This window comes from Protopterus annectens, chromosome 11.part0 (assembly GCF_019279795.1).
Source record: "Protopterus annectens isolate FY-2018-M chromosome 11.part0, PAN1.0, whole genome shotgun sequence".
In the NCBI taxonomy this organism is placed as follows: Eukaryota; Metazoa; Chordata; order Ceratodontiformes; family Protopteridae; genus Protopterus; species Protopterus annectens.
In genome coordinates, this window is record NC_056745.1 from 1,263,580,547 (window position 1) to 1,263,596,342 (window position 15,796).

Below are 15,796 nucleotides of genomic sequence, written 5' to 3' on the forward strand. Positions count from 1 at the left end.
GCTAAGATTTCTTTTTGATTGATATGCAGGTGCATTTGACTTGGGTTCCATTTGCCCTGAATGCACTGCCCTGCCAAGTGAGCCCCCATGCATAGTCTGATGCATCTGTTGTTAGGGTTTGGGCAGCAGGGGGTAGAGTAAATGGCAGTCCCTTGTTGTGGTGGCAGGCCTCTGCCCACCAAAGGAACTCTGTCTGTAGACAAGGGATGATAGGAATCATTGATTCCAGGTCCTGAGAATGTTGACACCATAGGCTTTTTAGATACCACTGTAATTTCTTCATATGCAGTCTTGAATATGGAATTAGTAGAATGCAAGAGGCCATGAACCCCAGAGCTTGCAGTATTTTCCTTGCAGATAGCTGGGTCTTTGTGGCCAGTAGTTTGAAGTAGGCTGTCAAATAAACTTGTTTCTCTGGCGTGAGGTAGGCCATCTGGGAAGTTGTATTCAAGCTTGCTGCCAGGAATACAATTTGTTGGATGGGTACTAGATGTGACTTCTTTTCGTTTATGGAGTACCCCCAGATAAGTTAGTAATTTCTTTACAAATGCCAGATGATTTAATAGTATGTTGTGGCTTTCTACCTGAATTAGACAATCGTCCAGTTATGGATATATTTGAATATTTCTTTGCCTGCAGTATGCAATGACTGGAGCTAGGCACTTTGTGAATACCCTGGGCGCAGTAGATAAGCCAAAGGGCAGTGCAGAGAACTGATAGTGCATGTAACCTGAAGTGTAGGTATTTTCTGCAAGATTCCCTTATTGGGATGTGCAGATAGGCTTCCTTTAAATCCAGTGTTGCCAACCAGGCATTTTTCCTAGCATGGGAAGCAACTGATGAAGAGTTATTTTGAATTTTGGGATTACTAAAAAGGTGTTTAGGATAGACAGGTTCAGGATAGGATGCCAGGAATTGTCTTTTCTGGGTACCAGGAAAAGTCTTGAGTAAAAACCTTGCCCCCATTCCTTTTCTGGGACAGATTGAATAGCTCTGATACTTGGAAGAGAAAGAACCTGCTTTTGAACCTCTGCCTACTGATTTGGGGGTAGGTCTGGCCAACCATTTGGGGTTGGTAAGGAGTGGAAGTGGAATCTGTATACTTGGGAAACTATATTTAAAACCCACTTGTCTTGGGTAATGAGTTCCCAGTTTTTTGCATGCAGAACGATCTTTCCCCTAAAGGAACAGCCAGTTGAGCAGGGCTTGGAAGGTTTAAAGTTAAGTCATTGAGACAGTTTACCATAGGGGGGGGGTCTTACAACTCCCGGCTTTGAAAGTGGGAACCCCCCCCACTGCTTAGGCCTGTGAGTACCCTGAGACTGAATCCTGGGTGGACTGCTGGTCCTGGGTTTGGACTGAGAAGGCCTGGAAGAGGCAGGAAAGGACCAATTCTTAGAAGGCCAGTGCCTACTAAATCAGGGAGGCTGTACTTGCAGGAAGTCTTTAACAGTTTGCATAGATTTAGCTTTTTCCTCCATCTTTTTAAGAACTTCTTCTGCTTTGTTGCCAAACAGGCAGTCTTGTGTTAAGGGAGAATCTGGTAATTTAGCTTTAACATGATCTGGCAAAGTTTGCTCCTTAAGCCAAGCATGCCTTCTAAGTACAGACCCAGTGACAGCAGCCCTGCAAGATACCTCTAATGAATCAAAACCACATTGCAAAGTATGTTTTCCAACTTGTTCAGCAGAATGCATTAAATCCTGTAATTCTTTACTTTCAGCACAGTCAGGAATCAACATCATTTTCTGTTTTAGAAATCCAATAACAATGGTGATGATACATATGAAACTGGCAGTTTAAGGCCCCAATGACCAAAGTAGCAGAAGTGTATACCTTCTTACCCCATCTATCCAGGGCCCTGGAATCTCTATCAGAGGGGGTAGGGTTTTTGGCAGTAGTAGCCTTAATACCTTTGGGTCCCTGTCAAATGGTCTCAGGATCTGCAGTAGGATTCTTAAAGAGGAACTTGTGAGAGTCAGGTACTCTGTAATACCTGTCAGGTTTTCTGGGAGTGTGAGGTAAAGTGTCAAGAGGCCAGGCTAGATTACAAGAAGGTATCATCTACAATGTCCAGTACAGGAGGGATAGCTAAAGGCCTGTGTTGAGGTAGGAGTAAGAATTCCCTAGGCCTCTTTTTGGAGTCTGAGTAATCCTGGCTTTCCTAGCGGAAATGCTCCCTAAGAGTATGCAACATTTCACCAAAAGAGAAATCCACTGGAGGGGAAGCAGAGGGAATGGAGTCCTCTGCATCAGAATCGTCAAAGGTAGATAAGGGCAACTCCTGGTCATCAGAGAAAACAGAAATTTCAGAATCCTGACAGAAGAATCAGAAGGAAAATCAGTTCTAGGTCTCTTAGAGGGAGAAGGGTGGCTTCCCCTGATTAGAGTAATAAGGGCTTCAGCCATTCTTGTCATTTGTTTTTTAGGCATAGGGGCCTGAACATGCAGTCTGGGCATCAGTTTTCTAGGTGTGGATCGAGTTTTAGGCCTTGAAGAAGAAGATGGCATCGGTTTAATCTGCAAGTCAGTAGGCCTGAATACACCCATAGAAGCTGGTGCCTGCATAGCAGCTCCGGACCCATCCAAGGTAGAGGCAACTACAGGTTCCCCAGTCGAAGAAGCATCTCGCGGCATACCGGACTCCGAATGGGTCTCAGTAGAAGCCTGCGAATCTGAAGTAGCAGGTATCAGGGGCTGCAAAAGCGCCTCGCTGAGTCCCGGCAAACTGGCGACTAGCTTAGCTGAAGTGTTGTCGGCAGCTTTGGACCTATGCGGTCTGTCTCTGTCTTTATCTTTGCGCTTTTTCAGAATGTCGGTAGTTGGGTGGCTTACTGAAGCCATTTCTGGATAATTGAACCGAACACCAAAATATTTAGATGCAAAAATGAACCGACGAAGAAAAGTTCGAGGTTTGAATAAGGCACAAAACCGACAGCGAAAGACATCATGGTCTGGGCCTAAGCAAGGTATGCAGTATGAATAAAAATCTTTATGAGGTATTTGCTTTCCACAAGAAATACAATTGTTAACTTTTACTGACATCGGTTAAGGGCAAGAAAAAGAATTCACAATGGGGTACTTAGCTTTGTTGAAGATTTCGGATCTGAAACTGGAAAACAAAAATTTCAGGAGTCGGCTGACCGGCACTTGCGAACTGCTTCTGCTTCGGGCACCGCACAGCAAGAAAGACTGATGTAATGGCGTCGGCTACATGCTTTAAACCCCTGACTACCTGACGTCATGGAAGATGAGACAGTAACCGACGCAGGGCCCAAGACTTTGATAATCAGGCTGACTGAGGGCTATCTGCAAGCAGATAACCCAAATGTAATGACTGCAACAGTGAAACATGAAGAACATCTGAAGACGGTGCTTGCTGATGCCAGTTTTAGTTTTATACCATGACATCTGGACATTGGGCTGCATGGATGTCTGCCAGCTGGGGGATCTTGAAAAGACTATAGTCATTTGGGTTTGCCACAGGTTTCTGCATGACAGGAAGACCCAAGCCTAGAAGGTGTTGGCCCACATTAACTATGACAAGCACTAGCAACAGGGAATGGGATTCTGAAACCATAACTAAAATGTGGATTGACCATCACAGCCTACACAACTAAAAATAACTTAAAGTCATTATAAGTTACCTCTGGTAAATCCACCACTTCATCACTCAGTCAGTGAACTGAAGACTGTTCCATTTTCAAAAAAAAAAAAAAAAAAGCAAAGTGGTTGTCAAAACAGCTGAGATCTGGCTTGTTTTTATGCCCCCCCCCCCTCTACTTTTTGATGTTTTAAACTTAAAGTCACTCCCATATCTATCTGGAAAACCCATTGTTGGAGAAAAAAGACTCATTCCCTTTGTAGCTAACCATATAACACTCCCACTTTAATAATCTACCAGCAATAATAAATGCAGCTTTTTAACTTTAGGACTCAGTGTATGGAAATATATCCCAGTGGCCAAATGAGATCAAAATTATTAGATCAAATGTATTTACTTATTTATTTGCTTGTTTGCTTGTTAATTGGGGTAGACCACAGATCCATATAAACTGTTTTCATATTCAGCCTGTGAGGCCTCTCTAGTTAAGTGACTTGCCTATAGTCTCACAGTAGACAAATGGAGGCTGAGGGAATCAAACCCTGGACTATAGGAAAAAAAGCATCAGATCTAATTTTGAAACCCACCCATAAAACATGGTGACATGCAATTGCTTAGATCATCAGGAAATAACACAACCCATAACAATCAAAAATACATAATTCTCTACATAACATTATTTACTTTAACCCTGCTTCCATAAACTATCTTGAACAACAAAAACTCTGGTAGGACTTCTGCCCTGAAGAAAATAAATTCTTCCCCATTTAATGCTTATACACAAATAATCTCCCTGCAAGAATAAAATGTTATTTGTCCTTCTACAATCTTTCAGGTTAGGTACCTTCGCCTGTTTTCATCATTCTCCCCCAGTTTATACTGAAAGCTCTTCAAATGAATCATCTCCTTCAGCCCATCAGTTTTGTACTGACACTATGCTTTCACTTCCTACCCTGCAATGCCATCACAGCTGACATGTTTTAAAGATGGTTTGCTAGTCTTTTTACTGAAGTTATTACTAATTTATTTTATTGATAGCTACACTGCATAACCCCAGATTTACCTTGCTCACCATTTGTTTGGATATTGTATTCACAGTCTGTGATTTTATTTTGTTAATTTTGTTATTAATTTTACCAAGCTAAGCCTGAAATATATCATGGATCAGTGTCCTAGAACAATTAAATGAATTAATAAATGTGTATTCTAAATAAACAAATGTAGAGAAATACAGTCTACAGAACAAAAATTAATCAGATGCAATCAAATAAATGCAAAAGATTTTTTTCACTCCCTGTAGACTTTTCAAGGAACCACTGATGTTAAGCTCTGTAGGGGAAATATGCTGTATTTTTTCAAGACATTTCAAAATCTACAGTGGAATGATCCATCCATGTCATCTGTGTTCTTCTAAGAGTTGCAGTGGTAAGAAGCGGAGCAGGCCAGACCAGATTTCTGCATTTCCAGCAACAGTTCCCAATCATACTGTGAGATCCATATACCCAGGTATATTGAGACATACAGTATGTGTTCGGTCTACTCTAGCATCTCCTTCTGTTGGTCTACACCTGGTACCTCTCCTGTGGGAGGTGCCTAGGTGACATCATCATCAGGAGTCCAATCCTCCTTATCTAACTGTTCTCCTCCCAGATGATCAGTTGCTGTAGTCCAAGATTCCCCAGATTCCTCAGCTCCCCCTGTTGTTGTGACTGTAATACTACCAAGAAGTAGTAGCCCAGTCATCCTGTGAAGGAACCTTATTACTGTCTCCGCTAACTATGATCTTTTTCTTAATGTTACTAACCTAAACCTTTAACCATAGGTAAGGATGGGGACAGACTGACCAACAAACTGAAACCTTCATCCTATGACTCAGTTTTCTCTATATCACAGTAGGCTGGTAGGATGCCTGAGGCACCATCCCAAGTGTACTCATCTGTTGTCCAACCTTTTGATTCCCTAAACCATAAGTTATTAACAAGACCCCAAGATACATAAACTACACTTAAGGTAGTGCCTTCCATCTCTTCTAAAGACAAGCAACTCACTTTTTTTCTAGACAGAGAACATTGAAAGTACCTCCCTAACCCAATTCAAGTGTAACTTGGACAAATGCATGGGGAACAGGAAATTAAACCCTGGTTTGGCACCCTTGTCTGTAATGGATACAGGCAACTTGTAAATGGTTCATCTCCCAGGTCCTTGCTTGTAAATGTTTCACCTCCCAAGCCCCTGCTTACACTTATCAATGGTACCAGAACTTGTGAGGGATTTGGGGTGCATGGCTAGGCTTAAAAAGGCCCTTGGGGTCATTAGCCTAGTAAACACCTATGAACATATAAATCTGAAGTTGAGAATTTCCATCTCAGCCACTTCTTCTTCAGCAGTGAATTGTTCCATTTCCTGCCTGAGATCACAGTCAGCTGCAGCCCTCCTGTTTCCAAACTACATATTCTCCAAATCTCAACTGTACCTTCATGTCCTGTCAATGAAAGTCCTGAACACAAAGAGACAAGATACCTCTTTGGCACAATCCTTTGCTAACATTGAATAGATTTGACTTAGCAGTGAGATTGTAGATAAATTTCAAGTTAGGCAAATAGAGGGACAGAATGAAGAAAAGTTTGATTCCTTCAGTATTTGTGCATGGAGAATAAGTTAACACTCTCTTTCATAGCTAGGAGCGAACCTGCACCGCTCTTACTGAACCAGATGTTGATTTATCAGATGAAGGTGCCTTTCTACCACCCTGGAACAGGTATTCCGCAGTGAAACTGAGGAGAGTGATTGCATGACCCTCTGCAACTGTAACACACATTTATGTCTGTCATTATGAAAATGGGGGTCACTGACTTAGTTACCAGTCTAGAGGTACTATCCCTGCCTTCCACACAACATCAGAAAGGCACATCAACCACTGCAACCCCAATAATATCCAGTATGCATCTTCAACATTTACAGCCAAATCTTCTTGAGTCCTGTGGCTTTGTCACCACAAACCAGTTTAACTGCTGTATTGGCTGCATCTCCAGAAACACTCACAGTTCTGCCAGTTGTTTTTGGCATTGCTCCTTCAAACAAAACATATCCATAAGGTTCAGGAGTTTTTCAAAGTGTTCCTTCCACCTCCTAACAATGTCTTTACTTAAGGTCAGCATTTATCCACCCTTGCTGAAAACTGTCATATGACCTATATCTGTCTGAATTCCAAACTTTTTCTCATTGCACCTATATCTGTTTTAAATCCACTTGAACTGAGCTGATCAGATTCCTTTGACAGCATGCTGATTTGTTATTGTAGTTTTATTACTATGCATGAGACCTAGCCTGCTTTTTATACTATCTTTGTAACTGTGAATCATTTTTGGTCATGCAGCATTGCCAAACCTATAAGAGATTTTCCAAAGTTCTGATTCACAACACCACTGCTTGGCACACATAATGTACAGCATTAACACAGGACTGTAAACCTTGTTTTAAAACTGTTATCCTGGGGAAAGCAAATATTACAAGATCACTTCAAGTCATACAGACATTCACATAAATCTTAAAGAAAGACGTTCAAATGCAACTCAGGGATTCAATGACTCTTCCTTGGCTTTTTTGGAACTTTTATATTTACAACTCAAAACTCCCATTGTCAATGGTACGTCAGATTACAGTTACTCAAAAATGGCATTTAAGGTGAGAAAAACTGCAAGAAATGTACCCTGTGAAACACAGACTCAAGAATGAATAGATAGGACTATGAAAGAATATTTCAAATTGAAAGGGTCTTGGCAAACTCAGACTTTTGTGCTTTGATAACTCCATTTTTATTTTAAGCATTTCATATATTTACAGCTGAAAATCAAAATTAATTTGATATATGACATGTACATATATAAAACTCAAATGTATTTATTCACTCTAAATAGTAAATACTGTCTATTCAGTATTAGTAAGTTTCTTTTATAGATATTTATAGTATGTAGCTTATTTTTTTATCAAACTGGAATCCGCTTTAGGAAACCTAAGTAATATAAATATGCTAAAATATTCTTACATTTAAAAACAAATTTAAGCAGTATATGTTCTGTTTGTAGCACCTGTTTTTTCTGATTGCACATTTACATGATTCCTTTTCATCATGAAACAATAAAATATCAATGTCTGTTATGGATACAGTGTTGGGTCAAACTTCTGTTTAAGACAGGTTCTGTCTCATAAGTCTATTGTTTCACTGCTTACACTCAGCTCATCAATTTGCCTGCAGACAACCATGAATTCTTCTTGTAGATTTAAACTATGGTGTCCCACAATGTCCAAAGACTCCTGTGATGGAGGCGGTAATGCCTGATACTCTCGCTGTACTTGGGAAGCTCGACTCAGGCTTGTCTGTGACAAATTTTTGAATGGTTTCCTCTCAAAGTTAAAAGAAGGAAACAACAGCTTTTCTGGGCTAGAACACAGTACAAGTGATGAGCCATCTAAGGAGAGTTTGTAGACAGAACTTCCATTGCTGCCCCTCCATCTACCCGAAGAAGGTTCTGTTGTGATAAGCTGGCTGGAAACAACTGACGACTTTGCTTTTGGTAGCGATGTTTCAATTTCAACACACGATGATGTCCTGTATAACCCTCGATCTGCTGACTTCTCCAATAAAGCCTCTTGGAAGACATTACTTTTCAAATTGAGCGAGAGATTGCTTGAGGTAAACAACTTGGTATGATGAAAGAGTCCTTCTGGAATCAAAGCCTCATTGAAAAGTGCTTCATCGATACTGCGTCTAAGATTGATTGGAGATGGAGGTCTGAGATCAACGGTTGAATCACTGTCAATCTGAATGCTCATAAAAGACGATGTCCTGGAACTGTTCCCAGGTCTGAGTTCCAAATCCTTGGCTTCAATGCCTTTATTGCTGTGATAAATTAGGTTAATGTCTTCCCCACTGCTGACACAGTTGTCAGCTAAATTATAAAGTGGAAAGAATTCTGAATCACTCCTTGCAATGGTATCACAGATAACCAGCTTTTCATGCTGAGATGATGCCCACTGATAATTATTTGGAAGCATAGGAGCTTTCATGACAACATGACCTGCAGATGTGCAGAACAATTTAGTCCAACAGTTGTTCTGAGATGGCTCTGTAGAAGAAAACAATGGATAAAGGCAAACTAGTGCCATTGGGAAGCTCATGCCAATTTCACACAGTCGAAAGCTCAGCTGAAATATCCACCATGGCCATGGGTAAAAGACATGTTTGCCACCAAAGCCAAAAGTGTACAAGATAGCATACAATTGAATGCCTGCATTCAGAAGTCCAAATACAGCAGAGAACATTATGGTTTTTGCTGCCCTGCTCCAGGTTGTGGAATTAACAAATGGGCATTGGTTTAGGCTATCCATGGGTGATGTGAAACTTTTCAAGTTGTAGACTTGTATGGTATCAGTCTTCATTTGGAAATAAAAAACAAAATATGAAACAGAAAGAAGAATTGCCAGCATCACAAAAACACCACGAGAGACAAAGATAAGAAAAGGATTTTGCTGCAGAATGTCCACTGCTAGAATTAATCCAATTGCCAATGTAAAATGTAGGAAGACCAATGTTGATAAAAAACATGGATGCTGAAATCTTGGGTGAGAAACCTGGGTTCTTGACTTAACTGAAATCAGGAGAAATACAACTCCAAATGCTGATGTTAAAGAAGGGAATACCATATCATACAGTAGCAGCGCTATAACGGTGGGTAATTTCTCCTGGTGGTTGTAGGCATCATAGAATAAGGAGAAGGCTCTGCTTGAGCCGATTAATATCAGAAGAAAATTAAGGATAACAATAAACCCACACCCTGACGGACACTTGAATGGAAGGCAAAGCAAACTAAGCAGTGCTAGAAAGGTGAGAATACCAAACAAGGATCCAATGCTGTAAATGTGAGCTTCCCAAGCAATACCCCAGTCTGCCAGTGCTGTGTTCCAATCTGTATGTAAAGCAACAAATAGCAGTGGATAGCGAAATCCATACGAGTTTGTATCTTGTGTAGGGTCACTTTTTGACTGGTCTGATGTTCTAGTACACTTCTGAAGATTACCCTGAGGGCATTCCAGGATGGCAGTAGTGGCTGTTTCAGCTTTTGATGAAGATGTTCTGTTTAATGTGCCTACAAATAAAAATAGAAACATAGACAGTTTATATTGTACGACAGTATTTGCAATACAGCTTCTGAAACTTAGTCATGTGAAACTACTGCTAAATCTCCCTAGTCACTTTTCATTACTTTGCCTGTTCTGTTGCTTTGTTTTGCTTTTCTTGTGCCTAGTTTTCAAAGGTAGCCAAGCAACATAACAATACAGACCAGGTAGGTCTTAAGTCTCTAAACATTTCCTAACACAATGTAAGAAGACAAGTTTTCACTCATCATTTTTGAAGCATAACATAAACTGTCCCATTCTTTGAGAAAGCAACTAGTCACAGCTTAGGATGACAGGCTGGTACCAAACTCTGTATTGACCATAAACAGTTCTTTTACCTTTATGCCAAAGCATGCTGAGATAAAACAATTGCCCCAAATCCACCTGTTTTTTTTTCAGAATTGCAGTCAGTTCACTGTGCAGCAATTATGCACATTCTTAATTGCTTACCAGTTCAGGAAATTCTAGTAACTTCCACAAAAACATTATACACTTTCAGGAAGCTCCAGTAGTTTTAGTTTTCCACAACAAAAATGCTATTTCTGCCCAGTAAGACAAAGCTAAAATTTAACTAATACATGTATGCTGAGTTCACTTAAGGTTATGTGCAATGAAATCATACTTTAAGTAACAGTCTAAACTGCCACTGGTGGTGATGGAAGAGGGAATTCATCAATAAAAATGCAAATTAATTTTTTTCCAAGTTAATGTTGTATCTTTCGGCTTTTCCCAGTTAGGGGTCACCACAGCGGAACTCCGGTCCGCTAATGAGTGGCAGTAGATTTTTACGTACCGGCTTGCCAGGCCTGACGCACAACCTTCAATGAAGGTACGCCATTCATGCATGTCTCCACACAGAAGACGCTTTAGCTGAGAATCGAACAGGACAACATCTTACTGTGAGGCAACAACACTACCGCAGCACCACCACCGCAGCTTTTTTCCAAGTTAATATATGTTCATTTTCTTCTCATTCAAAAGAAGCCATCCTTGCCATTATTTCTCCATAGTATCCCCTATCTTGGCATCATCAGGCTTGTCCCTGTGATGGCTCAAAGTCAGGTCTGTTTCACTTGAGGCATACCTTTATGCAGTGCACTGCCTATGCTACTGGAGTAATTCTTCTAGTCAAGATGTCATGTTATTCCATAAATGTAGTCACTTCTGGGATTACCCTCTTAATAGTGAATTAATTTAAAATCAGAACAGGAGCAGAAAACATTAGGCATCTGATACAGATGCTGGTACAGCAACAGCAACAGCAGATCTTGCAAACAAAACCCTCAGTAAGGAATGGAGCTGAAGACAGTGTTCTCAGAAATTTATTTTATCTTCTTTTTACACTGAGTTATAGGGTACTGGCATACTACAGCATGCAGTCATTGTGCTACAGTGATTGTAGCACGCAGGGATTAAGATTTTTTATTTCACATACACAGACCTACTTCCATCATCTCCAGTGGTACTTCAGTTGTGGGCACCTACACATGTCTGTATTACACTATTTGACATTGTTTAGCAGCATAGAACAAGGACGCCATTCCATTATGTGACAAAATGCCAGGATTAACAAATGTCTCCTATAAAAAAAATGCACTATAAAAAACAAACGCCAATAACAATGACGCCTGATGTTGCGAACACTAAACACTGACTACAAAGTGCAAAATTCCAACCCAGGCAATGTCAAAACATTTACAAGCAAGTGTCACTAGTGGAAGGTATCTCACTGAGTGGATTTTTTTACAAAAACGGCAGTGATAATCATGATTCTTAAGAAGGGAAGCTAAAGGGAAGGTAAGAAGGACACAAAAGGTTATTTAGAAAGTACAGTTGTGTACACTTACCATAAATGTAGATGTTCGAGTGTATTCACTGTTGCAGTCATCACCTGTGGGTTATCCCTGCTGTGGAAGCCTCGGCCGGCCGGAATACCAGCATCAATGTTTTTGTGTGCCGGCTGCTGTTGCCTGTAGTCTGATGTCAGGTCATCAGTACTATAAAGCAAGGTAGCCGACGTCATTACATCCGTTTTTCTTGCCCTAACCTGTCAGAAGCACAAGGGAAAAGAGAGAAGTGGTCCTGCTCGCTAAAAGCCACCTTGAGAAGCTTGTGTCCAGTAAGGGAAGATGTTAAATGGGGGCTGGAGGGAAACCAAGACTGCAACAGTGAATACACTTGAACATCTACATTTATGGTAAGTGTGCACAACTGTACTATGTTCTTCGTGTTTCACTGTTACAGTAATCACCTGCGGGAGGATTCCCAAAGCTGAAGAAAAGGGTGGAAGGATAGGTTGAGTCCTAGGTACAGGTCAGGAGGCCCTGCAGAATTGCAGAGGCAAACCCTGCCCTACACTTAGAAAAGAGAGGTAGGCGGTAATGCTTTGTAAAGGTATGGACAGAGGTCCAGGTGATCGCTTCCAAGATGTCCCTGGTAGGTACTTCTCTGAGGAAGGCAGTGGAAGTGGAGGCTTCCCTAGTGGAGTGTGTATGGATAGACTTAGGAATGGGTTTCCCATGCAGTCTGTAGCAAAAAAGGATACAGCGTGAAATCCATTCAGAATTGGTTTGTTTGGAGATGGGTTTCCCCTCTGCCCCTGGAGCAAAGCGTACAAGAAGCTGGTCTGTTTTTATGAATGGCTTAGTACAGTCCAAATAGTATCTGAGCTGTCTGTGCATGTCTAATGTGTGTAGAATTCTTTCCCCCTTGTTTTGAGGGTTGGGAAAGAAGGTGGGAAGGTGTATGGCCTGGTTAAGAGTTACATCAGATACCACATTGGGCATAAAGGAGGGGTTAGTCCTCAGGGAAACTCTGTCTGCATGGATAATTATGAAGGGCTTGACAGCTATGAGGGCTTGATGTTCCAAGACCCTTCTGGCTGAGGTGATAGCTAGTAGGAAGGCAGTCTTCCAAGAGAGGTATTTCAATTCTGTTGAAGCGGCAGGTTCGAAAGGAAGGAAGGTTAGTTCCTCTAACACATAATTCAGGTCCCAGGGTGGTGTTGCAGGCCTTCTGGGAGGCCTGATATTAGAAGCCCCTCTGAGGAATTACTTAATCAAATGATGAGAAGAAGAGGGTGGGTCTGAGTCATAATGGGCAGAGATGGCCGAGGCATGGATTTTAATAAAGGAGAAGGAGAGGCCACTCTGCTAAGTAATCCAGGCTGAGAGGGATGGAAGGTTGGGAGGTGCTGCTCCCTTTTGATTGTTTCCAGGAGCAGAATCTTTTCCATTTTTTTGCATATGATTTTCTTGTACTGGGCCTTCTGGCCTCTGTGATGATGTCCAGGATCTGTTTGCTTAACAGGGACTCCTTGTTAGTTTTTAGTGTATAAGCCATGCTGAAAGTTTGAGAGTCTGTAGGTCTAGGTGCAGTACCTTCCCCTTCTCCTGGGTCAAGAGGTCTGACCTCAGGGGAAGCAGCTTTGAGGGCTGTAAGGTCAGACTTCATAGTAAGGGGTACCAATGCTGTCTGGGCCAATCTGGAGCAATGAGGACAGCCTTTGGTCTCTCCTCTCTTATTTTGATCAGAACCTTGGGAATAAGGGGCAGAGGAGGGTATGCGTGCACAAAGAGGGAGCTCCAGGGGAAGGTCAAGGCATCCACCTTCCATGCTAGGAGGTGATAATCCCTAGTACAAAACTTGTGCAGCTGGTGGCTGAGGTGCGAGGCAAAGAGATCCACTTCTGGGGTCCCCCACTCCTGGGTGATTTGCATAAAGATTTCTCTGTGGCGCTACCATTTGTGGGGGTCCAGTACATTTCTGCTTAGGTGGTCTGCCAGTGTGTTGTTGATCCCTGGTAAGTTTTGGGCAATTAGGTGTAGCCCCATGGAGGTGGCTGTAAGCCTGAGACTCATGGCTTGGCTAACCTGTACAGGGAGTAAGATTGTGTGCCTCCCTGACTGTTGATGTATCACATTACTGTGGTGTTGTCTGTTTTTTTAAGGAGAACCCCTGGCCTGAGATGGAGTTGGAAGGAAGTCAGAGTCTTTTGCACTGCCATAATTTTTCTGGTTGATGTGCAAGTGAAGTTGCTGGGCATTCCAAATTCTTAATGAATTGCAACAGCATCACATCTGGCATATGACCCTTCCCTCAGCATACTGCCTTGACAATACACCACTACAGCATGACAATGGAGTTAGTGACACTGACATTTGCATTGATTGCTCTCTTATCTTTTAAACATCATGTGATAACCATGGTCAGGAAATCCTTTAAATTAACACAGTTAATGGCTAAGTAAATATTATCTAGACCAAAAGAGGTCATCATTCTCTTATATTCAAAGTGGATTAAGCCATTTACTGAGAACAATGCCCCCTTCAAGAAGCATCTTACTAGACATGTCAAACTACTGGAAAAACAGCAGAACTTCCTAGCGAAAAAGATTACAGGCTTAAAGACCCTGACCTACCAGGAAAGGCTGAAGGTACTGCTGCCTTTTTAAGTACCTTACAGACTTTTGAAGGGATGAGACCTATGTCACCTTAGCGTGCCATTAGATACACAGTTGTCCTTGATGTCTTGCATCTAAGCAAGTCTAATATTTCCCCTAACACTAGAAACATGCTCTTAAAAATTCAACAACAGATAAACAAAACAGAGTTATCACACAGTGCCTCCTCTAACTCTGTATAAGACTTTCAGACACTTACACACACACACTCCACGCATATATATAGTTGGCTGAGGTGGTGCAGTGGTATTATTGCCTCACAGCAAGAGGTTCTGTGGTTCAATTCTCAGCTGAAGTGCATTCTCTACAGAGTCTGGTTGTTCTCCCTGCAGTCGAGTGAGTTTTAAAGACATGCAGGTAGATGAATGTGTGTGTGCGTGTGCCTTCTGTGAAGGTTGGTTGCTGGGCTGGCAACTTGACACCGTAAAAACTCCAGTGCCAATCAATCTGCGGACCAGTGATCCACTGTGGCGACCCGTAATGGGAGAAGCCGAAAGACATTGCTTTTTGGCTCTCTTTCTCTCCCTCTCTATATACATAAATATATATATATATATATATATATGTATATATATATATATATATATATATATATATATATATATATATATATATATATATATATATACATATGTATGTATGTAGATATATATATATATATATATATATATATATATATATATATATATATATGGGTCACCTTTAAATGCTCGACAACGCGTTTGGCCGACACGGAATCCGACGGGACGAAAATACCGACAACGCAGATGACCGACAAGGTGAGAATCCGACGGACTCGGTAAGTGTGCGATCGAGTGAGGGATTTAGTGTGAGGGAGCGGACAGGTAAGTGTGCGATAGTGAGGGGCTGTGGGTTTAGGGGTGGGTAAGTGAGTTAGGGTTAGGGTGCAGGTAGGGTGAGTGTGCGATAGTGAGGGACTGTGGGTTAGGGGTGGGTAAGTGAGTTAGGGTTAGGGTGCAGGTAGGGTGAGTGTGCGATAGTGAGGGACTGTGGGTTAGGGGTGGGTAAGTGAGTTAGGGTTAGGGTGCAGGTAGGGTGAGTGTGCGGTAGTGTCGGATCTTGGGGTTACGGGTGGGTAAGTGAGTTAGGGTTAGGGTGCAGGTAGGGTAGGTGTGCGGTAGTGTCGGACCTTAGGGTTAGGGTTTGGGTTAGGGATAGTGCATATGTTATGTCGTGTACTGTGTTGTTTACGTGTAGTGTGTTGGTGTACTGGTTTTCGGTGTTTTGCGTTGTCGGCGTTTTTTGTTGTCGGTCTTTTCGTGTCAGTCATTAGTGTGTCGGGCAAACGCGATTTCGAGGAATTAAAGGTGATCCATATATATATATATATATATATATATATATATATATATATATATATATATATATATATATATGGATTTATATAAAGAAATCATGCTGTGGTTTAGTCAATCACGGCTCATGGGTACAAAAACATTGACTCTAAATCAGCCACAGTCAGGAACGGACTTTGCAATAGTTCTTGCAGGGGGCAGTTCTCCACTTTCCCATTTCCAACTTTCACTGCATCA

General features: G+C 41.6%; 1 protein-coding gene across 1 annotated transcript in view; it reads right to left on the reverse strand.

The window, feature by feature from the left end:
* Positions 1 to 7,422: 7,422 nt before the first annotated feature.
* Positions 7,423 to 15,796, reverse strand: part of PRRT4 (proline rich transmembrane protein 4) — a 954,774-nt gene continuing 946,400 nt past the window's right edge. Inside the window, exon 4 of the mRNA XM_044088619.1 lies at positions 7,423 to 9,750. Within this exon, the coding sequence (XP_043944554.1) occupies positions 7,808 to 9,750 (1,943 nt within the window). The 3' untranslated portion in view covers positions 7,423 to 7,807. The remainder of the gene's footprint in view (positions 9,751 to 15,796) is intronic.